General features: G+C 53.3%; 10 protein-coding genes and 1 non-coding gene across 11 annotated transcripts; 3 read left to right on the top strand and 8 right to left on the bottom strand.

The window, feature by feature from the left end:
* Nucleotides 1-2,454: 2,454 nt before the first annotated feature.
* etfrf1 (Electron transfer flavoprotein regulatory factor 1) lies at nucleotides 2,455-3,135 on the top strand (the record flags this gene model as incomplete). The annotated part of the gene is made up of 4 exons (XM_066130368.1): nucleotides 2,455-2,506; nucleotides 2,670-2,813; nucleotides 2,889-2,901; nucleotides 3,081-3,135. 4 exons carry the CDS (start codon nucleotides 2,455-2,457, stop codon nucleotides 3,133-3,135), a joined length of 264 nt encoding a protein of 87 aa, XP_065986460.1.
* Nucleotides 3,136-3,488: 353 nt separating this feature from the next.
* On the bottom strand, nucleotides 3,489-5,273 carry G6M90_00g045310 (uncharacterized protein; the record flags this gene model as incomplete). The annotated part of the gene is made up of 2 exons (XM_066130367.1): nucleotides 3,489-4,751; nucleotides 4,833-5,273. The coding sequence occupies 2 exons, from the start codon at nucleotides 5,271-5,273 to the stop codon at nucleotides 3,489-3,491; spliced, it is 1,704 nt and encodes a 567-aa protein (XP_065986240.1).
* A 1,054-nt stretch (nucleotides 5,274-6,327) lies between these two features.
* G6M90_tRNA00000044 lies at nucleotides 6,328-6,399 on the bottom strand. The gene has a single exon. It is a non-coding gene; the product is annotated as a tRNA-Thr (tRNA).
* A 2,177-nt stretch (nucleotides 6,400-8,576) lies between these two features.
* Nucleotides 8,577-10,721, top strand: ccr4 (Glucose-repressible alcohol dehydrogenase transcriptional effector; the record flags this gene model as incomplete). Its single annotated transcript, XM_014689204.1, has 2 exons — nucleotides 8,577-9,414; nucleotides 9,505-10,721. The coding sequence occupies 2 exons, from the start codon at nucleotides 8,577-8,579 to the stop codon at nucleotides 10,719-10,721; spliced, it is 2,055 nt and encodes a 684-aa protein (XP_014544690.1).
* Nucleotides 10,722-11,375: 654 nt separating this feature from the next.
* G6M90_00g045290 (uncharacterized protein) lies at nucleotides 11,376-12,850 on the bottom strand (the record flags this gene model as incomplete). Its single annotated transcript, XM_066130366.1, has 3 exons — nucleotides 11,376-11,638; nucleotides 11,704-12,589; nucleotides 12,668-12,850. 3 exons carry the CDS (start codon nucleotides 12,848-12,850, stop codon nucleotides 11,376-11,378), a joined length of 1,332 nt encoding a protein of 443 aa, XP_065986261.1.
* A 416-nt stretch (nucleotides 12,851-13,266) lies between these two features.
* G6M90_00g045280 (uncharacterized protein) lies at nucleotides 13,267-14,634 on the bottom strand (the record flags this gene model as incomplete). The annotated part of the gene is made up of 1 exon (XM_014689202.1): nucleotides 13,267-14,634. The coding sequence occupies one exon, from the start codon at nucleotides 14,632-14,634 to the stop codon at nucleotides 13,267-13,269; it is 1,368 nt and encodes a 455-aa protein (XP_014544688.1).
* Nucleotides 14,635-15,480: 846 nt separating this feature from the next.
* Nucleotides 15,481-16,622, bottom strand: LIP_2 (Lipase; the record flags this gene model as incomplete). Its single annotated transcript, XM_014689201.1, has 3 exons — nucleotides 15,481-16,249; nucleotides 16,305-16,473; nucleotides 16,529-16,622. 3 exons carry the CDS (start codon nucleotides 16,620-16,622, stop codon nucleotides 15,481-15,483), a joined length of 1,032 nt encoding a protein of 343 aa, XP_014544687.1.
* A 1,174-nt stretch (nucleotides 16,623-17,796) lies between these two features.
* G6M90_00g045260 (uncharacterized protein) lies at nucleotides 17,797-19,221 on the bottom strand (the record flags this gene model as incomplete). The annotated part of the gene is made up of 1 exon (XM_014689200.1): nucleotides 17,797-19,221. One exon carries the CDS (start codon nucleotides 19,219-19,221, stop codon nucleotides 17,797-17,799), a length of 1,425 nt encoding a protein of 474 aa, XP_014544686.1.
* A 548-nt stretch (nucleotides 19,222-19,769) lies between these two features.
* ELP3 (Elongator complex protein 3) lies at nucleotides 19,770-21,559 on the bottom strand (the record flags this gene model as incomplete). Its single annotated transcript, XM_014689199.1, has 2 exons — nucleotides 19,770-21,199; nucleotides 21,259-21,559. 2 exons carry the CDS (start codon nucleotides 21,557-21,559, stop codon nucleotides 19,770-19,772), a joined length of 1,731 nt encoding a protein of 576 aa, XP_014544685.1.
* Nucleotides 21,560-22,011: 452 nt separating this feature from the next.
* On the top strand, nucleotides 22,012-23,322 carry tca-8 (Succinate--CoA ligase [ADP-forming] subunit alpha; the record flags this gene model as incomplete). Its single annotated transcript, XM_014689198.1, has 5 exons — nucleotides 22,012-22,175; nucleotides 22,244-22,272; nucleotides 22,369-22,495; nucleotides 22,573-22,661; nucleotides 22,733-23,322. 5 exons carry the CDS (start codon nucleotides 22,012-22,014, stop codon nucleotides 23,320-23,322), a joined length of 999 nt encoding a protein of 332 aa, XP_014544684.1.
* Nucleotides 23,323-23,985: 663 nt separating this feature from the next.
* Nucleotides 23,986-24,879, bottom strand: ubc1 (Ubiquitin-conjugating enzyme E2 1; the record flags this gene model as incomplete). The annotated part of the gene is made up of 3 exons (XM_014689197.1): nucleotides 23,986-24,160; nucleotides 24,259-24,527; nucleotides 24,619-24,879. The coding sequence occupies 3 exons, from the start codon at nucleotides 24,877-24,879 to the stop codon at nucleotides 23,986-23,988; spliced, it is 705 nt and encodes a 234-aa protein (XP_014544683.1).
* Nucleotides 24,880-25,032: the final 153 nt, after the last annotated feature.

Below are 25,032 nucleotides of genomic sequence, written 5' to 3'. Positions count from 1 at the left end.
CATGGCACCAGCATGCGTGTGAATCTGGCATCGGATCTGACAACCATCTCTGTGCCAAGACGTCGACTGAAGCTCGCCTACTATTATAAGCTCATTGCGGCAATTGCAGTGACGCCATTCAGTCCATTGCGCGCACAAATAACATACAGAGGCGGCACCGACACTCGCAGCTGGAGACGAAACGGTCCCGGCGTCAACGCCAATGTGCTGCTCTAGGCCATTGAATGCTAATGGCTCAAGGCTGCCATGTTCAATGTTCGCCTCAAACAGGCACTCGATATGCAGCGAGGGGGGCCAACTCATCTGTCTTGCACTCCGTCGTTGGACTTGCAGCCTTTGCAGGGATAGTAGTATATACGCCCTCGTTGGAATGGTGAGACACTCGAGCATGGGAAACATTTGCGGACACAAATGATCTCCATGATCGCCCTCAATGCTGGAGTCTAAATGTTGCTGGCGAGAGAGTCTCAACTCGGTCCGCCAGGCGCTCTGCTGTCATGCACCACACATGGACATGCGTATGAGGCAGAGTGTTTCAAAACATAATACACAGACCGCGTCATCAACCAGGGCATGCTTATGCTGTTCTTGCTGCCAAACACGCGGCAGCCATGGCGAATCGTGGCGTCGTTTAAGCTTTTCCCACCCGACACAGCCGGAGTGGCTTCCATGTTTCTTCCCCAAGTGCCCGGCGTTCAGTCAGTTCAGTCGGCTTTTGCCTTGGCAGGCAGGATTTTAAAAGAAACAAAAAAGATTCCTTTTTATCTCGTCTAAGCTTGTGACTGTACAAGAAAGTTCTGGGGCGGTTTTTGACTCAAAACAACCGACTCCAGAATCGACACAAGGTGGGCTGACGAGTCGAACTTGAACCATCATGACATTGACCCTTTCTGAGCAGCGAGGGCAGTCATCCTCAGAGGGCCAACTTCCAACGTCATCAATTCATGCAACCCTGTTTACCCGCCTGCCCGTTTGCCCACTGGATCCCTGCTTCCCCCTCTACCTTAACACGCCCGGCACCATCAATGTCGATTCATCTGAACAAATTGGCGGGTCCTCGGCCGACGTCCATCGACCTTCAAATCGCCAGAGCTAAATTTCCTGCATGCAATGTTGTCAAGCCGATTCACGAATTGGATTTCAGCTTCAGCATTCGCACCAGGGCCACACGGGTCATCCATCTGACCGCAAAGTTCGGCTACTACTAGTCAATATTTCCAAACCCCAACTGCACAGCCAGAAACCCGGCCAATGGTGCCGTCCGGTTATATCCCACAAAAGCCCAGTGCCGCTTCTCGGCCGGACGCTGGCGGGCGGGGAAGATATTCCCGTCCTGTGGCTTGCCGACTCTGGTTGTTGGCGCACAAGGTGTGCAGACGTCGTCACCAAGCATCTGCATCTGAAGCCGTCCATGGTCCGACTCGTCGACGCGTCGAAAATTTCTGCATCCCTCGTGGTCTCTGGGGGGGGCCCCTCACCAGGCTGACCGCTCCAAATATCGCGCTCGTCATGGCCTTTTTGGTACCCTCGCGTGCGGGATATACCAGAGTTTATGTCGCCCGCAAGCCATGCCCTGGGCATTGGACGTTCAACACCCGCATTGAATACTCAAGTACTGTGGAACAGAGCTGTATGTAACTGAAATGCCTTCCTCCATGCCGTCGTTTGTACAGGTTACCCCACATTTGCGTTTTGAGGAAATCCCCGCTTCGGCACTTGGAACATGATGTGCCCACCACCATTTTGTGCCATGGCCAGCTACGTGCCGTTTTGGCATCGCCGTGCGGTGTGCGGGCGAACCCAGTAATAGGACTGCCCTGAAGAAGACGTCAAATGTTTCGACATTGCGTGCCCAAACCTCCATGTTCCTTCTTCAGCTCCAGCTTCATCCAATCTCTCCTCCTGGCCCTGTCCCCAAGCCGCTCCTCTTGTCCAGTCCAGTCTATCATGTCCCAGCAGCGGAACCGCTCTTCCCTGCCCCTCGATACAAGCCAACATTGAAGCATACTTTGCCGTGCGGCCTGCGCCGAGACGCGCGACGCACTTGACCCTACAGGCCCGTCGGGCAGGCACCGTGGTCGGATGACGGGGTATCGCTGCAGGATCTGGAAGACTCGTAGAGCCGGCGCGGGGCGTGTCTTGGACATGATGGCCCCCTAGGAGCCCAACTGCCTCTGGTATGGGATTCGCAGCAACAGCCCGGCCATGTCGTTGAGATGCCGACAGGTGATGCATGTCGTGATAGTAGTCGGAAGGCATTGATTGATGGGCCCCGGAAATTGTGGGGTCGATGCAGCCTTGCAGCTGCTTCCGAGTCCTGAGTCCTGGCCATACTGCCCCCACGCTTCCCAGCTCCGTTGGTACTACATCAGTCGACCAGACGCTTCACCACTCCATCGTCCTGCCCGTCTGCGCTGGGAACGGTATGCGCTGCCCGGTGCACACATCACGACAATGGCGCAGCCTAACCCCGAGCTGAGAAGGCAAGTCATTGCCATCTACAAGGGTACGTATCCGCCCTACCGACTTTATCGGACAGCCATGCAGGAGAACAATTTCGGGCACGAGACTCGGCGTCGCCCCCCCGCCCCGGCTACAAGCTAGAGTCCGGTACACGCAGTGTCATCGTGACCAAACGGACGATGCAGCTGACTGGTTGATTCCCACAGAGCTGTTATATCTTGGCAGGGAATACCCCCTGGGCTACCGGTATTTTCAGCCGCGCCTACACAAGGCATTCATGTCTCGCGCCGCCGAGCGCAGCGAGGACAAGATTCGGGCTGGCATTGCGCAAGCAGAATACGTCAAAAAAGGTGCGTCTATTGATCCTCTTTTTTTCTTTTTTGCGTCTATTCGATATCACCGCAGCTAACTTTTTCAATGGATAGAAATAGAAGCATTGTAAGCTCTATCCTCGTTGTAGTCCATGTTCTATCCTACCGCATCCGTGCGGTCTCTGTTTTTCATCTACACCCCATATTATATCTATATAACATTCGCTACTCTGGGGCTTTTTGGTCTCGATGAAATGAATGCATTTACGGCCAATGTATGATTCCGCTAACGGGGCACGCGTATAGGTATTACCTCAAGCGGTACCGCACACTGAGGAAGCGGTATGATGTAGGCGCATAGTTGATGTACGAGATTGTGTACTACCACACGATAGAAATCAAGTATATACATGGCGAGTCCATCTTGGACTCTGAATGATATCGACACATGAGGAAAGGAATAAAAAGACATTGCTCATCATCCGTTTGTTCAAACGAACTTTGGGCGCTTCGCCGGTTGAAATGGTTCATTGTCCAAAACAAGATTTGGAACACGAAATAATTGGCCAAAATATCCCCATATCACTCCCTACATAGCGTGCTGGCGCCGATGGGAATGAAAGAAAAAGAAAAAAAATGATGTAACCCCTGCATACAAGGCATGACTACTTAGATGCCGTATTACTCTTTTCTTCCGCTCGTTCCCCTCCGACTTCACACATCGTGGCCTCTCTTCCTCTTCCTTGCCCACCACGCTCCAACCTCGAGACACTCCCCCCAGCTTGCGCCGCTCTCGCTCATTAAATCACTCATCATTTTGCCCAACCACACGTCCCACTCGTCCTGGCTCTTCCCACTCACTTCCCTCAAAATTGGCTCAAGTGCCTGCACTTGTTGAACAACCGTTAACAGTGCCGTTTTTCGTAGAGCAATCTGGCCCGCTGTCAGCGTGCGCTCTGGCTTCTGGTCCTTTCCTCTCCCTTCGCCCGTTTGCTTGCCATCTCGAGTCACGACGCCGCCAACGCCCTCACGTTCCCAGCGCACTTCACTCAAGGGGATTGCTAGCCGCCTCGACTTGACATCTGTGACAGTTTCAGATTCTTGAAGGAGTATCGGTCGTATCAAAGTACACGGCACGGCACTTAGGTCGCGATTCTCCAGAGCCCGCGTCAGCCAAGTGTTGTACTCGACAAGAAAATTGTTGAGAGGCGCGGATAGCGGCGTGTTGGAGGACATGACGTATGCGCCGAGACTCGAAGCGGCTTCCTGCTCCTCGGCATCGTCGGCGGTGGCAGCGGACCCGGGCACGTGCGGCCTGAGCATGCGAATAAGATGATCAGACTCCCAAATTTCCAGCGTGCCTCCCGGTCGTAGTAATCGCAAATATTCGTCGATGAAGTGCTGATTTTGTACGTTGGTTGTGGCCAGGCTCATATCCTTGACCATGACCAAATCGTACTCTTCCGACGGCACCGGCCAAGGCAATTGGCGAAGGTCGTGATTGACAAATTTCCACCTCATGTCCGGGTCGGGTTGCGTGGCATCCTCTGTCAGGTCGGCGCTTCCTGGCGAAAGGGGGGCAATGTCGATGCCGGTGAAGCAGATGCTGCCGTGGCCCCTCTCCTTGAAGTACCTGTGGCACATCATACTCCAGAACCCGGAGCCGCACCCAACCTCAAGCACGCGCTGCGGGGGCTTCTTGGTAAGAGCAGGTGAGCATACCGGGGCCCCGAACAGCTGGATGAGGAGCAGCGTCCGCAGCGACTGGCGGTGCAGCTCGGTTAGGTCTGACGGTAGGGGGTACGGAAGGGAAGTGTCGTTGAGGTATGTCCGTCCATTCCGCTGGATAAATGGCCTCGACAACAACAAATTATCTCCCGGCCCTTGGTTGTCCAAGGTCATGGTGGTGCGAGCCGAGAGGGATGCCGTGCCGCTGGCGGATGATACCGACTCAGCACTGAGGGCGGAGAAGTTCATCTGTGGGCGATTGTTAGGATAGGAGGCGGAATGAAGCACCCGGCACGTAGCGCAGGCTGAGGGGAGGGAGGCATTGCTTACGTCGACTCCATGCGGACCATCTGCTGCGTGCCGATGGCGATGACGGGGCGGGTTGAGAGAGCTGGCCTTGGTGGGAGCGCCCACGGGAGATGTCGAAGAAGAAATGAAGGCCGATGGGGGGTGAAACGAGCGGTGCGTCTGGGAGTTGGCAGAGCTGGCCGAGTTGGAGTTCAACTGGGCGGCTGCGGAGTTGTGCCCCGCGGCCACAGCGGGGCGGTCCGCTATCAGGGCGGTTTCGTGCGAAGAGCAACTCGCCCGGCTCCCGCTCGACGTGCGCGCGTGGCCTAGGCGGCGGTTGGCATTCGACTTGTGACGGCTCGAAGGCGATGCTGAGCCCGAGCGGCGAGACGCTTGGCCTGGTTGTCGAGACGTCTGGTGATGGCCAGGCATGGGCACAGGCGTCATGCCGGCCGTGTTGAGAAATGCAACATTGAAGCTCATCGCCCCGGCCGAGATTGGCTACCCTCGTGGAGTCCTCGCCAAAGGGCGACCTGGTGTCTCAGTGCAGGGGTCTGCTTGCCCGTTGAGCTGTATGTACGGAGTACGACAGAATCGAAATGCCTCGCCAGAGGTGAGGGATCCGTCGCAGTCCAAGCGTAACTAGGAGCGTCAAGTCAAAGTGTCTATTCCCACTCAACCAACCACTTGACCCATGGACCACCAAACCACTTCCCACAGCGGTGGATCAAGAGGTTGCCGGCCTTGTAAGAGAAGCTGGACCAATTCAAACCTGGTGCTCGGCGTTGCCGGGCGGTCCAAGAGAGCAGCGGCTGTAGTCGACTTGGACAAGAACGTCTGGTTGAGTTAATAAAGCAGGCTACCTGAATGGTGGGCGTGCCTGACTTCAAGTTGTCTGGTTAGTTGAGGTCTGCTATTACTGTGTGGCACTTGCATGGAGCTTGCCGCAAAGGGCCACCGAAAAGTGGGGCCCGCGAGTGCTCGCTGTGGTTAAGCTTTGCCAACCCCGCGAAAGCCGTTTCGTGGAAGGCACTGCTGTGTGGATCCCCTGCGTCTAGTGCTTTACACTCTGGGAATGAACAGGCAGTGATGCCTATGTTTTCGGTAGGCACGCCCTTTATGACCTGATCTTGTATATGCACAACCTACCGAGGTATATTATATTGCATGATAAAATACACACCTGCTCCAAGCAAAATTAGATGTGAGGAAGATCTTATTTACGATACCCGTTATTCATTGCACGAGACTCTCCAAGCGCGAAGAAAATAATCTTCGTTTGCCCAACCGAGATACAATAACCGGCTTCTTTGATTTCCCATGTCAAGTTGCAATTATGTTTCATGTCCTCGGGATTGGCCCTCGTTTCTGACTTCTCATCCTGTAACCCTGCTCTCCACGTTCTTAACCGGCAAAAATTGATCGGCAAAAAAAAAGTATTCTTACATGGGGGAATGGGGATTCTTCATTTGAAAACTGAGTTAATGATGAGTGGAAAGAGCGGCACAAAAAGAAGAGGAAAATAGAATACTGCATTTGCCCGCGGCCTGGATCGAACAGACGACCTTGTCATTACGAGTGACACTCACTACCACTGTGATACGAGGGCCAAGACGTTATCACTGATGAGCAACTATTATACTCTATAATATGCGCGTTTTGCGATAGAGCGCAATTGACGGGTCTGGAACCTCGAATAAAAAAAGAGAGAGAAGAGAAAGAAATGGTGACGCTGAGAAAGTACTAGTTGGTTCAAAATCTAGGGCTAACAAACTCACGTTGGTCCATATTGGACCTCTGGGGGCTGCAGTGGCTGGGCCGCTGGCTCCACGACCGCGGCCAGAATTCATCAGTCATACTCAGACCAACCAGAGAGGAGATGCTACATATGTATGCCCTGCGGGTTCAAGGCTACAACTGGAGCCTTCTGCTGTCGGAGCTCTTTTACTTCATTCGTCTAACTCTGTAGTTACCAGGAGTTACACTCTATCCTCTTTATCGGCACCAAGTAGACGCCTAAGAAGATGACGCCCAATAACTGGGGCTCGATCCTCACAATCATGCCGATTCTATACATGTTCTGAGTGACGTCAGCCCTGAGTAGATGCGAGTTCGGTATGAATCATGAATGTACTCGATTCGACATGGAGTATTTCGAGCAATTGTCTGTGCTGGATCCGCTTGTAAGGCCATGGTCACCAACCAAACGGCTGGTCTGGTCATCTGGGGTTGCCACGGCTTGGCCAAACCCAGAAGGTGCATAATGCCCGAAAGTTGGTTGTAGTAGTAGCTGAAAACACGCTTGTGCATGGACGAGGCTCAAGCTTCTGGTCATCAACTTGATCCAATGCCAAGGCCCCTTGATCTGGCCAAGTTCACATGTTGGTCGCGGGTAGGATGAAGCAGGGGTCACATTCGTCTTCTCGCCAATCTCGAGCTGCTGCCAACATGTCAAGCTGGTACGAGCTTGGAACGGAAGATCCAGACATGCTCGAAACAATCTGCTGGCTTTTGATGCGCTTGCTTAGCCAGAAAGCCAAGCTGCCGTTGTCCGATCAAGGCACTCTGAATGCTTTTGTCCGAGTGCTGTCGTTTTGATGGAGCTCTCTTCCGGCCGGACCCAGAGCGCAGGGATATCATGCCAATTTGTTCATGCTGGCTGCTGTTCCTGCCATGCAGCTTATTGCGTGTAGACGTCATGTAGCTGTGTCGCTCATAGCGTTGCGATTTTTTGTCAATCAAACGCCCGTTGCAAGATTTTCCTGAAAGATATATAGTCAAGCAAGAAGACATGCCGCCATCTCCCAGATCAAACCGATCTCCCCTTTAGGTGCCGTCGTCAACTCACACGTGACCCCGGGTGACTCGACGCACGGCCCCTTGCGGTTCTGGTGTTGCACGTGACCAGCTAACGGCTGCTCCAACGCAGATTGTCGCCGGTGCCATCTAGCATCAACGAGAGAACGACGATCTTGGGTTACCGCTTCGATATCGACCACTATTATTCTGCCAAAGTATCTGTTGGGTTATTCAATGATTATAGCACGTCATCCCGTCCAATCGTTATTGTACGTACGTTCCCATATCATGGTGCAGGGTTTGTTGAGTTGCCGGATCCTAAGCCTGGCTTCGCGTCATGACCCTCAAAAGGGCAAAGCCCAGCTAACTATTTCTCTCCACTTGTCACAGCATACTCCCAAACTGAGCAAACAGCTGAGGATTGGGGCTTCTCGCCGCTCATCGCGCTTGGCGACTCGACGTTAGCATCTGGCAAAAAACATTTCGACCTCGGCGACCCAAGCATCCCATCGCGACTCCACCAACCTCCTCCTACTCCACCTCCGATGTGGCATTGAGCGCCAGCGCGCGACATACACAACAGCTCTGGGCTCTCACGGCGGCATATGCAAAAGTCCTGGCTTACCCGAGCCCATGCGCAAACGCGAGCCTCATATTCCACCCTCTCCTCTCATCAACTCGCGGACAGCTACCGATCAACCCTACCGTTCGACAACCCCCCAGTAGCTTTATAACCTCGCACCAACAGCTCCCGATCAGAACACCGATGCCGTCGCGACTGAGCTTCGGTGAATCGGCATATATATTCTTTCGCTAACACAAAAAGCTGGCACTGCAAAGCAGACCAGTACTTGCTGCCGCGTCGTGTACCGGCAAGCCCTACGCCAATACACTTGCATTTGTCTGCTGGAAACCTCCCTCGACGGCATGTACTCCCAAAACCATCAGCAGGGGCACAATACCCGGCTGAATGGGGCGGGTCGAGGAATGCCGAATATGCTTTACAGCTTTCAACAGCACACTCAGCATCAGCATCAAACCCAGCCCCAGCACCACCAAGGCCTTCAGCATGATCACGGCATGCCCTCGGCGAACGGTCTTGCTCACCACACGTCCTTTGGGTCTAGTGGTCTCTCGACCCCCAACGCGTTCAACTCCAGCGTCCTGTCAAACGGACACGCAGCCAACCCGCGAAGCGGCCAAGCACCCCAGAACGAGATGTGGCAGGAACAGTTGCGTATGCAAAAGGAGGCAGAGCGGGCTCATTCTGCCATGACCGACCAACAGCAGCCTCACTACTACGCAAGACTAAAAGCGTCTGAAAACAGAGGCATCGGCGGTCCGCCTCCTGCGAGCGGACGGACCCAAGCAGACGGAGAGAATGATCCCGAGGACCGGAGACGCCCGTATGTGGTCGACAAGGAATCAAACCGACAAGATTGGCACAACATGGACATGTCTGGTCAAGGCCTTCGAAACCTAGCACCCGAGCTGTTTCAGTACAAGTTTTTGAACGAGCTCTTCATCGCTTCGAATAAGCTAGTCCGACTTCCCAAGCTCATCGGTGAGCTAAGGCAGCTGCGCCATCTCGACGCTTCGTACAACCAAATATCCGAGCTACCGGCCGAACTCGGCATGTGTACATACCTCAAGACCCTACTACTTTTCAACAATGAAATCCGAGATCTTCCATTCGAACTCGGCTCGCTCCACCAGTTAGAAATGCTGGGAATCGAGGGCAATCCCCTGGACCCTGGCTGGAAGCAAGAGATTATGGAAAAGGGCACAAAGAGTGTGATTAATGCGCTGAAAGAGGGAGCACCAGGTATGATGCCGTCCATTTTGTCATGGACAAGATGAGAAATTGATGCAGAGCCTTTTTTTTCTTTTACTAATGAGCGACTATTCTAATTAGTTCCCGACCCCCCGTCCCCCCGAAAGGAAATCGTCATACAAGAGGACGTCTCTGCCAACCTGGAACGAATCAAGGTATTCTCCTGGAATGTGCTATGCGATAAATATGCTACCCCGCAAACGTATGGCTACACGCCCACAAATGCGTTGAACTGGGAATATCGCAAGAGTTGTATTTTGGATGAGCTGCGATTGAGAGATGCCGATTTCCTGAGCTTGCAGGAGGTATCGACAGATGCTTTCAAGGAGGACCTGAGCCCCGAGCTGGCGCAGATGGATTACAAGGGTGTCCATTGGCCCAAGTCCCGCGCCAAGACCATGTCAGAGAAGGATGCCCAGACGGTAGACGGATGCGCAGTGTTTTACAAGCAAAGCAAGTTCATCTTGCTGGACAAGCAACTTATCGAGTTTGCCACCATTGCCATCAACCGACCTGATATGAAGAACCAGCACGACGTGTTCAACAGAGTAATGCCGAAGGACAACATTGCCGTCATCTGCTTCTTTGAATCCCGCCTCACTGGAGCTCGTATTATTCTGGTCAACGTGCATCTTACGTGGGACTCTGCTCTGGCAGATGTCAAGGTAATTCAGACCGGTATCCTCATGGAGCACGTTACCAAGTTGGCCGAGAAATATGCCAGGTGGCCGGCGGTCAGGGACAAAAAGATGATCACGGTACCTCTGCCAGATGACGCCGAGGCTCCGGAGCCACAGGCCGAACCTGGTCCAAGCCAAGAGTACCGGACCAACACCGACATACCGCTCCTAGTGTGTGGTGACTTCAACTCTACCGAGGGCTCATCTGTGTACGACCTCATGTCCATGGGCAGAGTTCCTCCGGACCACCTGGAATTGACCAGCTACCAGTACGGCAGCTTCACCCGAGACGGTATCGAGCATCCTTTCAGCCTGAGGGATGCCTATGCACACACAAAGAAGACAGCAGACGAGATGCCCTTTACCAACTACACACCCGGGTTTGCCGATGTCATTGACTACATTTGGTACTCGACAAACACGTTGGAAGTTGCGGAATTGCTTGGCCCCCCGGATGCCGAATATCTGAAGAGAATGCCTGCCTTCCCCAACTGGCACTTCCCGGCTGATCACATCCAGATCATGGCCGACTTTGTCATTAAAGCTCGCAAGGACAAGAAGCCAAATCAAGATCGCGAGCAGCAAGCGGATTCAGGCGGCCCCTCTGGACGAGGCTGATGACTTGCAGTAGGCTTGGCCAGCTTGACATTGTTTTCACGGTGCTTCAAGTCGCGAATGCGCGAAGACACCTCAAATCTGGATGTAGTTTTTTTTTCTTCTTTTTTTTGGGTTCTTTTTGCAAATGGAGTTCAAGGATCTTTTGCACGGTTGGGGTGGGATCGGGTGACAGGTGTACCTGTGGCATGTATACAGAAGGGACGGAGGGTGTGCGACGGGAGGAAGCAGGGAGGTTGTAGGACTTGATTGACGACATTCTTCTGTTCATTACTCGCTCTTGATATTCGTATGACCGATGTGACTGTGATGGTGATGTTTGGACGCCAACCTGTGGAGAGTGGCGCAATTCTTCAGGACAGCCCGATGCTTGGGAACGACTTGTTGTTTAGCAGGATAAGGAATTGACAGCGTCTTCCCAAACGGTCTATTCAGGAGGCATCTTGTGTATCATGTATAATTGAGGCTTGTCCGAGGGCCAGTCGATTGCGTATTGACTCCCCTTCACTTTTGGAAACATGCGTCATCACGGTCATTCACTTTTCTCTTGTTTTACGCATATATATCCGCACACAGCGGCAAGGGAGGCCAGATAAGAAACCGAGATGAAGATGGCCACCAAAAGACAACATGCAAACGGATTATTCAGGGCCGTTCTCAAAGCTCCTCTGTGACACCGTTTTTGTCGCCCACAGTCGTATGAATTAGATGGAATTTGGTTTGTTGTCCATAGACCCATTCAAAACTTCCCGACCCCTTGCCGTCTTCAACCCAGTAAACATCTTCCTCAAGTGGGAATTTGAGAGAAGCGTTGAGCTCCGGCACAAAGTGATCCGCCAGGAGTTCAACGCTGTACCAAGTGTGATCGAGGAGAGGGAGGTCGCCTATGTCGGGGACGCTGTCTTGTAAGTTGGTCATTCCTAGTCTCGTCAGTGGCTGCCGAGGGGAGAATAAGAAGCAAAAAGGGTGAGGAAAGCCTTCTCACCGATTACGGCACCTGCAGAATGCCCCCAATCCCCAATGGCATGGCAGTAAATCTTGCCTTCGAGCCCCCCCTGGGTCATCTCCTCCCTAATCGCCTTGAGGACCTGGTTCCCCGTGGCGCCGGGCTTCATGTGCTTCCTCGTCATGTCCTGCAGCTGGTTCCCCTTTTTCAAACCATCCTTCAGCCCCTGTGGGACGTTGTCTTCCGTTTGTCCCGGGAAAAGCACGTACGCCAAGTGCTGCGTGTCGGTGTTCATGCCCATGGCCGTGACGCCAAAATCAACATGCAGGTAGTCCCCGTGTTGAATGGCCCGCTCGTCCGTATTGTCCTGCGGCCAGGGCGAATCCTCCGACAGGATGGACACGTCGGGCTGAAACCAGGTCGTGTAGTTTAGCGACTGGATCTTGTCCCGCATCCACCACTCTACATCTGCCGTGGTGGTTTTGCCCGGCGTGATGACGGACGAGCTGAAGCCCTCGGATATGATGGCCCACGCCGTCTCCTGGAGCTTGCGGTACCAGGAAATGCGAGCGGGGAGTTGGGTGCCAATGTACTCTACGCCTAAGAGGGGATTGACGACGAATCGAGATGTCCATTCCTCGCCGAGGGCGGTGGAAATGGCTTCGTACTCACCTGCGTGGAGACCGCTGGAGAATGCGATTTCGGGATGAGCATTAATGGCGATGCTGGAGGGTTGGTGTTTCTCGAGGAGGGCTTTGAGCTCATCCCATACTCGGGGCGTGTTGTCGATCCAGGTGTATGCCGTTGGGGACTTGTCGGGCGTTGATGCAAGGAAGAGGCTTGTTGTCCGGCGACGTGCGGAGAATTGAGTTGCTGATTTGAGGGTCCAGAAGACGGTGTCTTCGGCGTATTCACGCTGGCTGATCTAGAAGGGGGAAGGGGGGAGATTAGACGTTTGTCTTTATACATGGACTTGTCCTGGCGAGTGGGATGTGAGAAGTACAAGCCATGCGTCTATTTTGTGCTTTTGCAATAGTCTCGGAATGGAGGCTTTACGCTGGGCTGTCCATTCATCTTGGAGAGCGGCTTGGTCTCGGAGCGAAGGGAGGGGCTGGTACTGGGGTTTTGGGTCGGCGACGGCCCGCGAGATAAACAGCAGGGCTGTCACGGATGAGAATTTCACCATTGGATTATGGACGAGTGAGTATGCTTGTTAAGAAGTGCTTGCAAGCGGTGGTGATTCCGGTGAAGATGGATGCGGATGCGGATGCGGATGGAAAGGTGATAGGCCGCGAAGCAACAGCACTAGATTGAATGCGGCAAGTCGCGGCTGCCACCACCACAGACGATGATATACAACTTACATATACTGTATATATTGCATAGCGTAGGAGGGATTTCATACTCGGCCAGTGTGCTATGCTGCATCCATGTTTACTATACACATGTCTGGTGAATAAATGTGTCGAGATGAGGTCATATATACATCTAAAAAGTCAAGCCAGCCGCTCTTCGCCCAGACACGCAAGGGCAACAACCCAAGCCAGGCAATACGTTCACACATACATGGTCTAGGCAGCCAATTCAAACCCCCCGTCTAATCTAATTTAGCAAGATGTCGTAGCCGTCCTTTGTAATGCGGACTTCATCCGCCCCATATCCATACTTGCGCCGTATCAATTCGAAAATAATCAACCCTGCACTCGTGCTCGGAACCTGTCTAATCGTGTTCCACCAAAAGCCACGGTACAACCACCTCGCCAGGCCCTGTCCCTCAGCAGCTGCCTCAGCCGTGCACCCAGCCCACGTCTCCTGGTACGCGTGATAGTAGGCTCGAAGCATCCTCCACGGCCGCCGGGGCCTGTCTGGGTTTGCCGCCCTCGCGGCCCTATACCTGGCGGCCTTTTCATCCAGGTCCTCCAAGTGGTCCCAGTGTTTGACCTGGAAGTGCGTCAGGGGGTGGAGGAGGAGCTGCTGCGAAAACGACGCGCTGAACCCGGCAATGAACAGAAACATGGGCTCTATTGCGTAGTGCGGTCGGATGACGGTGACTTGGCTGTCCCCGTCCTGCCGCGACGGCCGCTTCATGGCGAGAAAGTCGACAATGTCCTGGCCCAATCCGCCGTAGTACCACGTCACGAAGCGGTAGTACCCCTGCGCCTTGACGTACTCGAACATGCTGAAGAAGACGGCGCTGCCCAGGCTGTCCTTTGCAAACGAGAGTCCCCAGCCGGCAAAGATGCCCCGGAGGCCAATCTCTCGCAGTTTCTCCGCGCCAAAGGTCCACATGCTTCGTGGCCGGCTACTGCCGTCGCTGGGCATCAAGTCGTGGTGGTCGTACCGCGCTTGGAGCGCATCCAGGGGTGCCGCGACAACGCTCTGGAGGCCGCCGGCGAGGAAGCCTGCTGTGAATGTGTGCGTTGGCGACGGCGGCGGGTAGACGCGCTTGGTGGCCTTTGCGCTCTCCTCGTGCAAGTGCCCGAGGATATGTAAATAACTAGTGTACAGGACGGCGCCGACGCCGACGTTGGCAATGAGAGGCGGAAGAATCTGGTGCGGGATGACGCTCCATCCCTGCTGTTTGATGGCCGACGTGAGCACCCCTGGGGTCGTGCTCCTCATCCAAATCCAGGTATGCTGTAGAAACACCCTCATTCTCGAAGCCGAACCATCTTTGGCGACGGCGTCCAACATGCTCTTGAGCTGCTGGTGGTGGACGGTCCGCGCATACGCCAGGTAGTCGACGCGGGTCCGAAAGAAGGCCTTTGCCGGGGCACGAAAGTAAAAGGCGACGAGCTGGGCGCTCAAGGCCCGGACACCGGCTGCTGAGGCTGCCGTTGCAGCGTTGCTTCTGGGCGCGCGATCGGGATAGTCTTCTGGGTTGGTGATGACCGGCAACACGCCCATGGACGGCTCAGGGGACCAGGTCGGCGGCACCCACGGGGGAGCTGCATCATTGCGGCTGGGCATGGCTCTGGCAGCTCATGCTCATGGTGGACGATGGAGGTTTCCAGATTTGGGAGTGGGTTTTCCGGCCGGTGACGGGGTTTGTTGACGGGGTGTTGATGCTGGTTATGAGACGGCCAAGTCGAGGTGACCTGAGATTGGAAGCGGATGACTAAGGAGGTTATGCGATGAGGTGCGTTGCGATGGCGTTCAATGCCAAGAGCGTCGTGATTTTTTTTTTCTTTGGTGAGAAAAGTTCCTCCGTGTATATTAGAAGAGGAAGTAATATTACGAGAAGAAGGGAAAAAAAAAAGGAAAAGCAGAAGAAAAGGCCACATTATTCCAATGCCTGTTTTTTATAATCATCATGCGCTTTTCTACCCAGCTTTCATTGCCACGTGCATGGCACCTTCACCTGACCGCCGACAACATCCCAACATCCACCTGATCAACCCGCTTCAGTACGTAACAGCAAACAACGCCGACTCTCCAACTAGAAAATCAAATTTGTAGGTCGAGGTTATTGGACAAACTCCGAAGCGATGCCTGAACAGCCGCGTCTACCCTAGACAACTGCAGTGTCACTGGTCCCTTTCGCGAGTGACAGACTTTGGCCAGAGCATGATTGTTTAACTGGTCATTTATCGTTTGTATTCCCGGCACTGGGCTCACTAGCGATTCCGAAGACATACAGAGTGGTTTTTGAACGAGTAAATTGAGGAACAGGAAGGGCCATGGTTCATTATTACGCATCAGCATCGACACCTGGTTAACTCGTTCAAGAGCCCTATCCGCAAGGGGTGGATGTTGCAGAAATGAAATGAATGCCATACGTTGTATTTGCTACCTAGGAAGCCAATGACCAAGACCCTAGACATTCTCACTCTTCACAAACTCCTGGTCTTTTCGACTCCAATCAGTAAGGCGCTCGTTAAGATCCTTGGGCAAGGGATCATCTTGTGCGTCAGCATCTCTCAGCTGTAACGAGGAAGGGGCGCAGGAAGCTATGGCACCAAAGTAGTATAGATGAGCGTTTATATCAGTGACATCGCGGCCTGCATTACACTGGGTGCTAGCGATGCCTTCGCAGACCTTGATGTTGGCGATGGTATAGTCCGTCTTGTAGGTGTTTCCGCCGTTTCCGCCAGAAAGCCAGTACTCTGGCGTAATATGGCGGTAGCCAGAGAAGATGGGGGGAAGACGGGGGACCGGGTCATCTTCGTGAGTAACGCGCCACTGGCCGCCCTGTACGTTAGAGAACCAGCTTGCGAACCAGTCGTTACCAACGCGAGGGGATCCATATGTATATAGGTTGACCCATAGACCACTACGGCGAAGGTTGGCTGCGCCAATGGTCGCTACGGCCCCTCCGAGGGAGTGTCCGGTAAATACAATAGCATACTGAGGGTATCTCCTTCTAGCGTTCGTAATAGCCCTGTTAACAGCGACCTTAATCTCGTCCCAGGCCTGGGCGAAGCCGGCGTGAACTTGACATTGTTTTGTAAAGTTGCAATCAGTCCAGGAAAATATGAGGTTGGTGATGTAGTTGCGGATATTATTGCTACCACGGATAGACACGACGATTTCCCGGCGGAAAGTGTCAATGGCTACATAGGCACCGGTTCCGGTAAGATCGCCGCTAGGGGGACATTAGAAGAAGATTACCTTTATATATCAGAAATGTAGGAACTCACGTTACAGATGCCACCACCTTGACCCTGTTACGCGCAACAAGAGGACAGGCATTATTTCCGCATGCAATTTGCTGACCGGCAGGAACACCAATGTTGCAGTATGCGGCGGCAGAGTGCTGGGCGTAGAACCTGATGTTGGCAAAGTCGTTGTTGGATATACGAGCACCCCCTAGCGATAGTTAGCTGAGTTTGGGTATTGTAGGGGGCCAAAAGTGTTGACAAACATCTGGTCTCGAGAGCCTTGGCAGAATCATCCGCGGCAATGGGAGCACCAGCAGCAGCAATGGCTGCAAAACCAAGAGCAGTCTTGAACAACATCCTGGAGAGCGGGACCAAAGGACGAGAAAAATTTGATACTAAACTGTCCCGAGAGGAGGTCGTTGTAATGCAGGAAGCAGTGAAGACGAAGCTCTTTCCTGGCCTGCTGCTCTACCGGTCATGTTGTCCATGGGAAATATCTTGTTCTTATATGCCTCATTGCCATTTGTTTTTTTCTTGTCCATGGTATGATCCAGCATGATCTAGACCTATAGCACCAAATAATCGTTGTAATAATTGCTGGAATTGCGAATATTAGCCTTTATTTTTCCGCCGTGTGGCGCAGCCGCGCGGCGAATCGTGAAATATCATCAGTGTATCAAGCGAGTTCTAGTATAACTATCATCCCATGGCGGAGACGATAACCCATTAAAACTTGTAGCTGACTTTCTTTGACTGCTTGGCGCTTATGCATCAGTAGTTGTGCGACATGTCCAAATTGACGACCTTCTCGCAGAGCCACATACGTTTCATGTCCAGAAGCGTCAATTTGTTGAGCTTGTGTCAATTTTCATAATGTATGCAAATCTTTCATGCTATCCTGAAACAAGGAAAAATAAACAAGTAGAATGGTAGTAGAGGACAACGCGAGGCCACGACAGGCCCGAGCCGGTTGACCACGGCATATCATAACCCGAGCAGTGGAAACAACTTTCATAAGTGAGCTGAAGCAGTGACAATGGCTTTCAGCCTTCCTTTCTTTCCATGTACGAGGACAAGTTGGGTGAAAGTTGAGGGCACACCACTATGGTGGCAGTGATGGATCTAGCAATATCATCCTTCGTAATTTAATATCACACCCCACAACCTGCCACGCTGCATGGGCTCCTCCAAGGTCAAAGTGGCTCAATTCCCCAGGAAAAAAGCCAATAGGCACAGTGAGCTTAACAGAAACGACTTGCTCAAGTGTCGCAGCCGACTCGAGCGAGAGAGCGACATAACCAAGGATTACCCGACCAATACGACCTCTGGCTGGCTGGCAATTACCCCTGGCCACTTGTGTCAGTTCATGTGCGGAATTCTCCATCTGGCCCATGCATCGCGAGTTGTCAATTTCTTCGCACCTCATCGCTCCGAGGACCCGGTTGTGGGGCGGGGTCGACGCATAGTTGCACAATATTGCCGGACGATGCATAAGGTATCCAAGTCATAGCCCGTTGAGGGGTGGCCGACGTTACTCTATCAAATTCTGGGTTGAGGCAATATCCTGGGGCAGCTTGCCCCATCGGCTGGCATACACTCGTCCATTCTTCATGACTGCCAAAACCGTCTTCTCCGGCTCATCCAAAATGGACACATTGTCGAGCGGATTGCCGTTCAAGATGAGCAAATCAGCCGCAAACCCTTGCCTGATCTGGCCCAGAAACTTGTCCTGCCGCAAGAGCTTCGCTGCGTTGACCGTGGCACCCTGCAAGACAGTCTTGCTGCTCAACGCCTGCGCTCGGATGCCAAACTCCCTACTCTGCTCCTCGTGCAGCGGACCGAGCAGGTCTGAGCCGTGGCAGATGGTGACGCCCGCTTCTTCAGCGATGCGCAGGGACTCGAGGCCCTTGCTAAGGACTATCTTGTTCTTGGCGCGGTTCGCGGGAGGCAGGAAGCCGGCGTATTTGTCTGACCCCATGGCGTCGTAGGTGACGAGTGTGGGTGTCAGCCAGATGCCCTTGTTGGCCATATACCGCGCCGTCTCGCCGTCGATGAAGTTGCCGTGCTCGATTCCCTTGACGCCATTGTCCACGGCGTGGCGGATCGCCTTGGGTGTGTATGCGTGAGCAGTGACATATGTGCCGTAGGTGTCGGCGACCTCGGCAATGGCCTGAATCTCGGCTGCCGTGAATTGGGTATTCTCCAACTTGTCCGTTGGCGATGCAACACCACCTCCTGCCATGATCTTGATGAAGTCGGCGCCGGTGCGAAGTTGCTCCCTCGTGGCCCGAATACAGCCAGGCACGCCGTCAACGACTGTTGTCAGCGCGCTATCTCCCCCGCAGCATTTTTGCTTGTCGTGAACTCCTCGCATGTCGCCGTGGCCTCCAGTTTGTGACAGAGCCTTGTTCGAAATGAAGAGCCTGGGACCGGGAAATACATCATCCTCAATGGCCTCCTTGAGCGCCAGAGTCGCACCGCCTGTGTCTCGGACTGAAGTAAACCCCCGGCTGAGGATTTGGTTGCAGAGAAACGGCTGACGAAAATATGATATAGCCGGGTCGGAGGTTGAAATGCCTCCGCTTAAGCTGGCATCGCCGGCGACCGATGTAAGGTGAACGTGGCAGTCGATGAGCCCAGGGCAGATGTATTTGCCCGAGACATCAACAACGACGTCCCCAGGACAGCGCGTGATGTCCTCGCCAATTGCTGCAATCACACCTTGAGCGAGCTTGATTGTCTGCTTTTGGTGTATAGAACCGCTGGCAGAGTCAACAATATTGGCATTTTGGAGGATATACGTTTTCTGAGGCGGCAGTTTCCAAGGCTTAATCAAGATGTCGGGAATCGTCTTGTTGGCTGACGAACTAGTCTCCATGTCAGCGTCAGGTGCACAAGAACCGCTTGTTGCTGGATGAGATGCCATGGCCGTGACCGGTGCTTTTCGAATAGTCATGGCGTACGTTTAATCGACAAGCTGATGGCATGAATCCATACAAGATATTCTACAAGTAGCGGCTTGAGTGAGCGGCGGAAATTTGACTTTAAAGTTACATTGGTCCAGAGCGGGGAAGCGTGACTGCCTCGATGATGCTTTCTCGACTCCGCAACCCCAGAGCTAACAAATGTCAAATATCATGAAAGCCGGCAGCATGCAGCATCTCCACCTGCCAACCTGCAGCACTGTCAACAGCCAGTGAGCACCCATGGAGTCGGTGTCTCCTTGCATGTGCAGCTCTCCCACCAGCCAGGCAGTAGTGAAGCCTCATTTTTAGATCAAAGTGTATTGAATCCAAGTACTTCTAAATGGCTTTTAATCGGAGCCCCCTCCAGACCAAGCTTCATGCTCTTTGCGGAGACATGTTCCCAGTATACATGCATGTGAAAAAAAATCTCATTCTTGACGAGGTCCCAACTCCTTTGCGCCATCATGTTCAAAAGCCACACAGCATACGCTAGTCATGCATAAATCATTGCACCCATGTTTCCCAGTCAACTCTGACGTTATTGATTGCCATTCTCGTCCCGGCCATCTAGCCATTTGCTCATATAGGGACCATCTAACCAGTAGCCGAGTTTCTTGTAGTAGCTTCGGACACCAACACCAGAGATGATGCTAATCTTGTCGCTGCCGTGCTCCTCACGAGCAATTCTCTCGGCTTCCTCCATGAGCAGGGTGCCAAAACCCTGGTGCTGGAACTTTCTGGGATCACGGGCGTGTACTGGCACCGCAGTTCCGTAGACGTGGAGTTCTCGAACCATGCTGCTAGGTTGACCTGTCAACTCCTCTCGGTAGGTGTACTTTTCTGTGCATTTTCTCAAACGCAGCAGAGCCACCAAAATGTCCTGCTTGGGGTCTTCATAGGCAAGAAACGTTTCCCAGCCGCCATTCGCAGTGTAATCTCTGCGAACCAACTCAATTTGGTTTGGCCGAATCTTGTTCTTCACCTCATTGATACCAACTTCTCGCGTCCGCACATCTCGGCAAGTGGTTCCAAAATCCTTCATCCTGGCAAGCGCCAGCTCCCGCAAGTTACCGTTCTCCACGCCAGAAGTGACAAGAGGCATGGGAATATCTCTTTGGACGCGGTAAATTCTAGTCCAGGGAGGGATAAGTGCAAGTATTCTCGCAACCAGGTCGATCAGTCCGTTTGGCGTGTAGTTTTGGTATCTTCCAGTGCGCCACAGCTCGTACAAACCAGTCCCTCGAATAACCAAGGTAGGGTAGATTTTCAAGCCGTCCGTTCTAAAAGCTGGGTTCTCGAAATATTCACGGAATTGATCGATATCGCGCTCCATGCCGACGTTGGGCAAATCCGGCATCATATGGCTGACAACCTTGAACCCAGCATCCTTGGCGAGGCAAAAGGTCTCTGCCACGGCCGCGACGGTGTGCCCACGATTCGTGTCTCGCGCTACGTCCTCATAAAGGGACTGGACACCGACTTCCAATCTGGTACAACCATACCGCAACATGTCTGAAAGGTGTGGTTGAAGGCAGTAGTCCGGTCGTGTTTCAATGGTAATTCCGACGCACTTGACGTTGCTCATCTCGCCAGCCTCGACGGCCTCATCCACCTTGGACGTCTGGTATCCGCTCAGGGCATTGTGAAGTTGCGAAATAAAGTCCTCTCGGTATGACTCGGGCAGCGACATGAATGTTCCTCCCATGATGATGTATTCGACCTTGTCCACTGAGTGGCCTAGCGACTTGAGCTGGTCCACACGCCCTCTGGCCTGCTCAAAGGGATCGTATCGGGCACGAATGGCTCGCATCGAGGTAGGTTCGTAGCCGGTGTAGGACTGGGTGCTGTATTCAAAGTCGGAGTCGGGGCCACCAGGGCAATAGACGCAAATGTTTCCCGTGTATGCAATATGAGGGCATCGGTGCGGCTTGCACATGACGGCAACGACAGCAATACCAGAAGAGGTTCCTAGTGCGCATGTTAGAACGAGTTTGTAGCACACCACGGAAAGCATTGGTGTGTCGTACTGATGGGCTTTGCGATCAACTTGGGTAGGATATATTTCTTGTAATGTTCTGGGATGGCGGCGATGATAGCAGTCAACGGAGGGATGTTGGCAAGCTTGTGCTTCTTGGCCAGCTTGGATCGCAGTGAGTTGAGGTTGATATCCCGGCCAGCCTTGCCGTCCTTGGTTGACTCGTGGTCTTCAATCAGAGCATTGGCAACGTCGGCGCAGCATCGCAGGAAGCGCTCGCTCTCTGGCGCAAGGTCGGCACCCTTCTTCTTCGGCATCGGGACCGCCGTGACGGTCATGGTAGCTGTCGCCATGGTTGCGCTCAATGAAATCCGTGGATACAAAATTTGATCGCCGTACAACAAGAGAAGTCGTGATCCCGCGCCTCGTCGATGATGGCGAGAGAAAGCTGGCGGAGAGAAAGTGCCTGCTTGACTTTTTTGATGTTGATGGCGGGGCAAAGTCAACCTTGAGAGCCCCACCCACCTGGGTCTCCAACTGGCAGCCGCCCACTCCAACTGCCACGTCGCCGCAGGGCAAGGTGGAAAGGTTCCAGTCCACTTGCATGGCTTTTCCCGGAAAAAGACACCTGCCGGAGTCCGGGAGCACCCGAAAGGGCTCCGAGCTCTGTTTCTTGTTCTGGCGATGCTTTTCGTCTTGCAAGCTGCAGCTCAACCAACCTCGAGTACCTCCATCCATTGCCTCTGGCCAAGCGTTGCAGGTGCAGCGTTTTTGAGTCCATCGTCCTCTCCCCTCCTGTCTCATCATGCAGGCCATTCCCAGGGCTGCGGTGCGCTCTGCTGCGCTCCGCAACGTCGCCAACCGCGCCTACAGCAGCTCGTCGTCCCCTTACTCCAAGACCATTGAGAACCTGCGCATCAACGGCGACACCAAGGTCATCTTCCAGGGCTTCACCGGAAAGCAGGGAACGTACGTGCCAATTTGGACCAAACCTTTTTCCTGTCACGTAAATTTCACGCTGACAAGCCATGCGGTAGTTTCCACGCCCGGCAGGCCATCGATTACGGTACGAAACAAAAAGCCTCGAAACACCACCACATGACTAGGCAAAAAAAAAAAAAAAAACTATCAAGAGCCACCCGCTGACGCTGATATTGCCCAGGCACCAAGGTCGTCGGTGGTACCAACCCCAAAAAGGCCGGCAGCACTCACCTTGACCTCCCTGTCTTCAAGAATGTCAGCGAGGCCGTAAAGGAGACCGGCGCAACCGCCACTGCTCTTTTCGTTCCGTACGTACATGCACCACTGCCCTTACAAGCTCAATGCCCTTGTGCCAAATTCATCGCTGCTAATACACATCGCTTAGCCCGCCCGTGGCTGCTGCTGGTATCGAGGAGGCTCTCCAGGCTGAGATTCCCCTTGTTGTCTGCATCACTGAGGGTATTCCTCAACACGGTATGTTTGCCAAGACCCACAATGCCGTCCTGATGCTCGAGCTCCTACATACTGACCGTGATTTGTGACAGACATGGTTCGCATCACCTCCATGCTCAAGTCCCAGTCCAAGACTCGTCTCGTCGGCCCCAATTGCCCCGGTATCATTGCACCCGGCCAGTGCAAGATTGGCATCATGCCCGGCTTCATCCACAAGCGCGGCCGCATCGGCATCGTCTCTCGATCCGGTACCCTGACCTACGAGGCCGTCAACCAGACTACTCAGGCCGGCCTTGGCCAGTCTCTCGTCGTCGGTATCGGTGGCGATCCCTTTAGCGGAACCAACTTCATCGACTGCCTAAAGGTCTTCACCGAGGACGAGGACACCGACGGTATCATCATGATTGGTGAGATTGGTGGCTCTGCCGAAGAGGAAGCCGCCGAGTTCCTCAAGGAGGCAAACACTGTCGGTGGCGGCAAGCCCGTCGTCAGCTTCATTGCTGGTATCTCTGCTCCTCCTGGCCGTCGCATGGGCCACGCCGGTGCCATTGTCGCTGGTGGCAAGGGCGGTGCCGACTCCAAGATCAAGGCCCTCGAGGCCGCCGGCGTGATTGTCGAGCGTTCACCCGCTGGTCTTGGCAAGGCTCTGTACGACGAGTTCGTCCGACGAGACCTGTTGTAGGGCTGTAAGATTTTTTGTACAATGACTTTTCTGGGGTGGTGAAACTGGGCGAGGGCTGTTCAAAACCGAATCTATGAGGCGTAGACGCCAGCTAGTGTTCAAGGAGGTCTACTTGCAATTTTTCCTATTATCGTACGTATCAGATAGAATATGGAGGGTTGGCGGTTAATAGTGAACAAAACAAAAAAGACAAAGAAATCGCCAGTCTCCGACTGCACCAACTATAATTTTCTCTTTGCGGATGCATAAAACTATCCACGACGCAGCTCGCTCACTTGGAACCATGTTGGTAGCTTAATCACCCATGTATTTCATGCAATATCTGAACTTGGTGTCAGTAATTTGACGACAGACTCAGCATCGGAGTGTTCCGCGAGCGGATGCAAGACTCAAGTGTCTTTCATCGCATGTTTCTACAGCCGCTTCGCTCTGTTACATAAAGAAACTCTTTGCACCCCAAAGTGCGCGCTCCTCCTCGCAAGGAAAACAAAAACAAAAACAAAAACCTGGTTTAACAATGGGCAATTAATTCAAGATACATAAAACTCCCCTTCCTATGCAGTAGTTCGCTTCCAATGTTCCTTGATGCTATAAGTGTGTTTCATCCTCACGATGGATCCATGCCCGGTCGACCGCGTTCGGTTTCGATGCGCGCTCCGGAAGTCACTGTTCGCCGAGGAGCCGTGCGGTGATATCGCCCATGTACGCCTCCTCCAGTTCATAGTCCTGTCCATTGTTGCGGTCGATACCCACAAAAAGGAAGGCATCTACAACAGCATCGACATCGAAGCCCATGTTTACGAAGCGATCAACTAGGTCCTTGCTGAATCCTTTGTATCTATAGTTGGTGAGTATTCCGAGTTAGTCCTTGTTATTTCTTTATTGTACAAGACCGCGGAAGCAAATAAGGAAAAGAAAGACAAGGCGTTTCCTCACCTGCTCGCATCGTCACTTTTTGGCGCGTCGCTATTCTTGTACTGGCTCAGATTGAGTTCTTGTCTAGGTGCGCCGGCATGCTTGATGGCCCATTCTTGGGCGACGCGGGCAAACTGCTCGGGTTGTTGCATCAGCATGCATGCGACTTCGGCGTCTTGCGGATCTTTCGGGTTAGGAACTTCGAGGAGCATGCGAATAGATAGCAGTGCGGTCTTGATGGTCTGGACTGGCGACCAGCCTGACCCAAGGGTGTCTAGGCAGATGGCTCCCTAGTGTCCGGTTAGCTGGACTCTTGACCGACCATGCAGAGTACCACAAGGGTGCACGGGACGCAATGACGGGCCTCATGTGGTGACGTACAGTCTGGCTGCTGACATTCGGATGCCAGATTTTTGTGCTGAAGCTCATGGAGGGTGACTTAAACGGGTAGTTGTCTGGTATTCGAATATCGATTATGAAGGTGCCTCCATAGTACGGGGTATCGGGAGGGCCAGGGATGGTGCCTTTCAAGTGCTTCAAGTTGACGTCGTCAATAGGCGCAGCGTAGACTCCAGAGTTGTCCCTGTCCGCTTGAATGTCTTGAAGTTCTTTGGCCACACGCCGATCTCTGCTGCTCGTCATTGCGGTGATGATTATTAACTGTTGGTGAGTGAAATAGTGGCAAAGTTTTGGTAGCGGGTTGGTCACCGGGCACGTCGGTATTATATGCTCGAGATGTATGAGGAGACGAGTGGCACGGCGTGCAAAGGAAAGGAAAAGTGAAAACACAAAGAG

The sequence above is a fragment of the Metarhizium brunneum genome, chromosome 2 (assembly GCF_013426205.1).
Source record: "Metarhizium brunneum chromosome 2, complete sequence".
NCBI classification, from domain to species: domain Eukaryota; kingdom Fungi; phylum Ascomycota; class Sordariomycetes; order Hypocreales; family Clavicipitaceae; genus Metarhizium; species Metarhizium brunneum.
The sequence above is the reverse complement of the archived record's forward strand: the minus strand, read 5'-3'. Positions and strand labels throughout refer to the sequence as shown.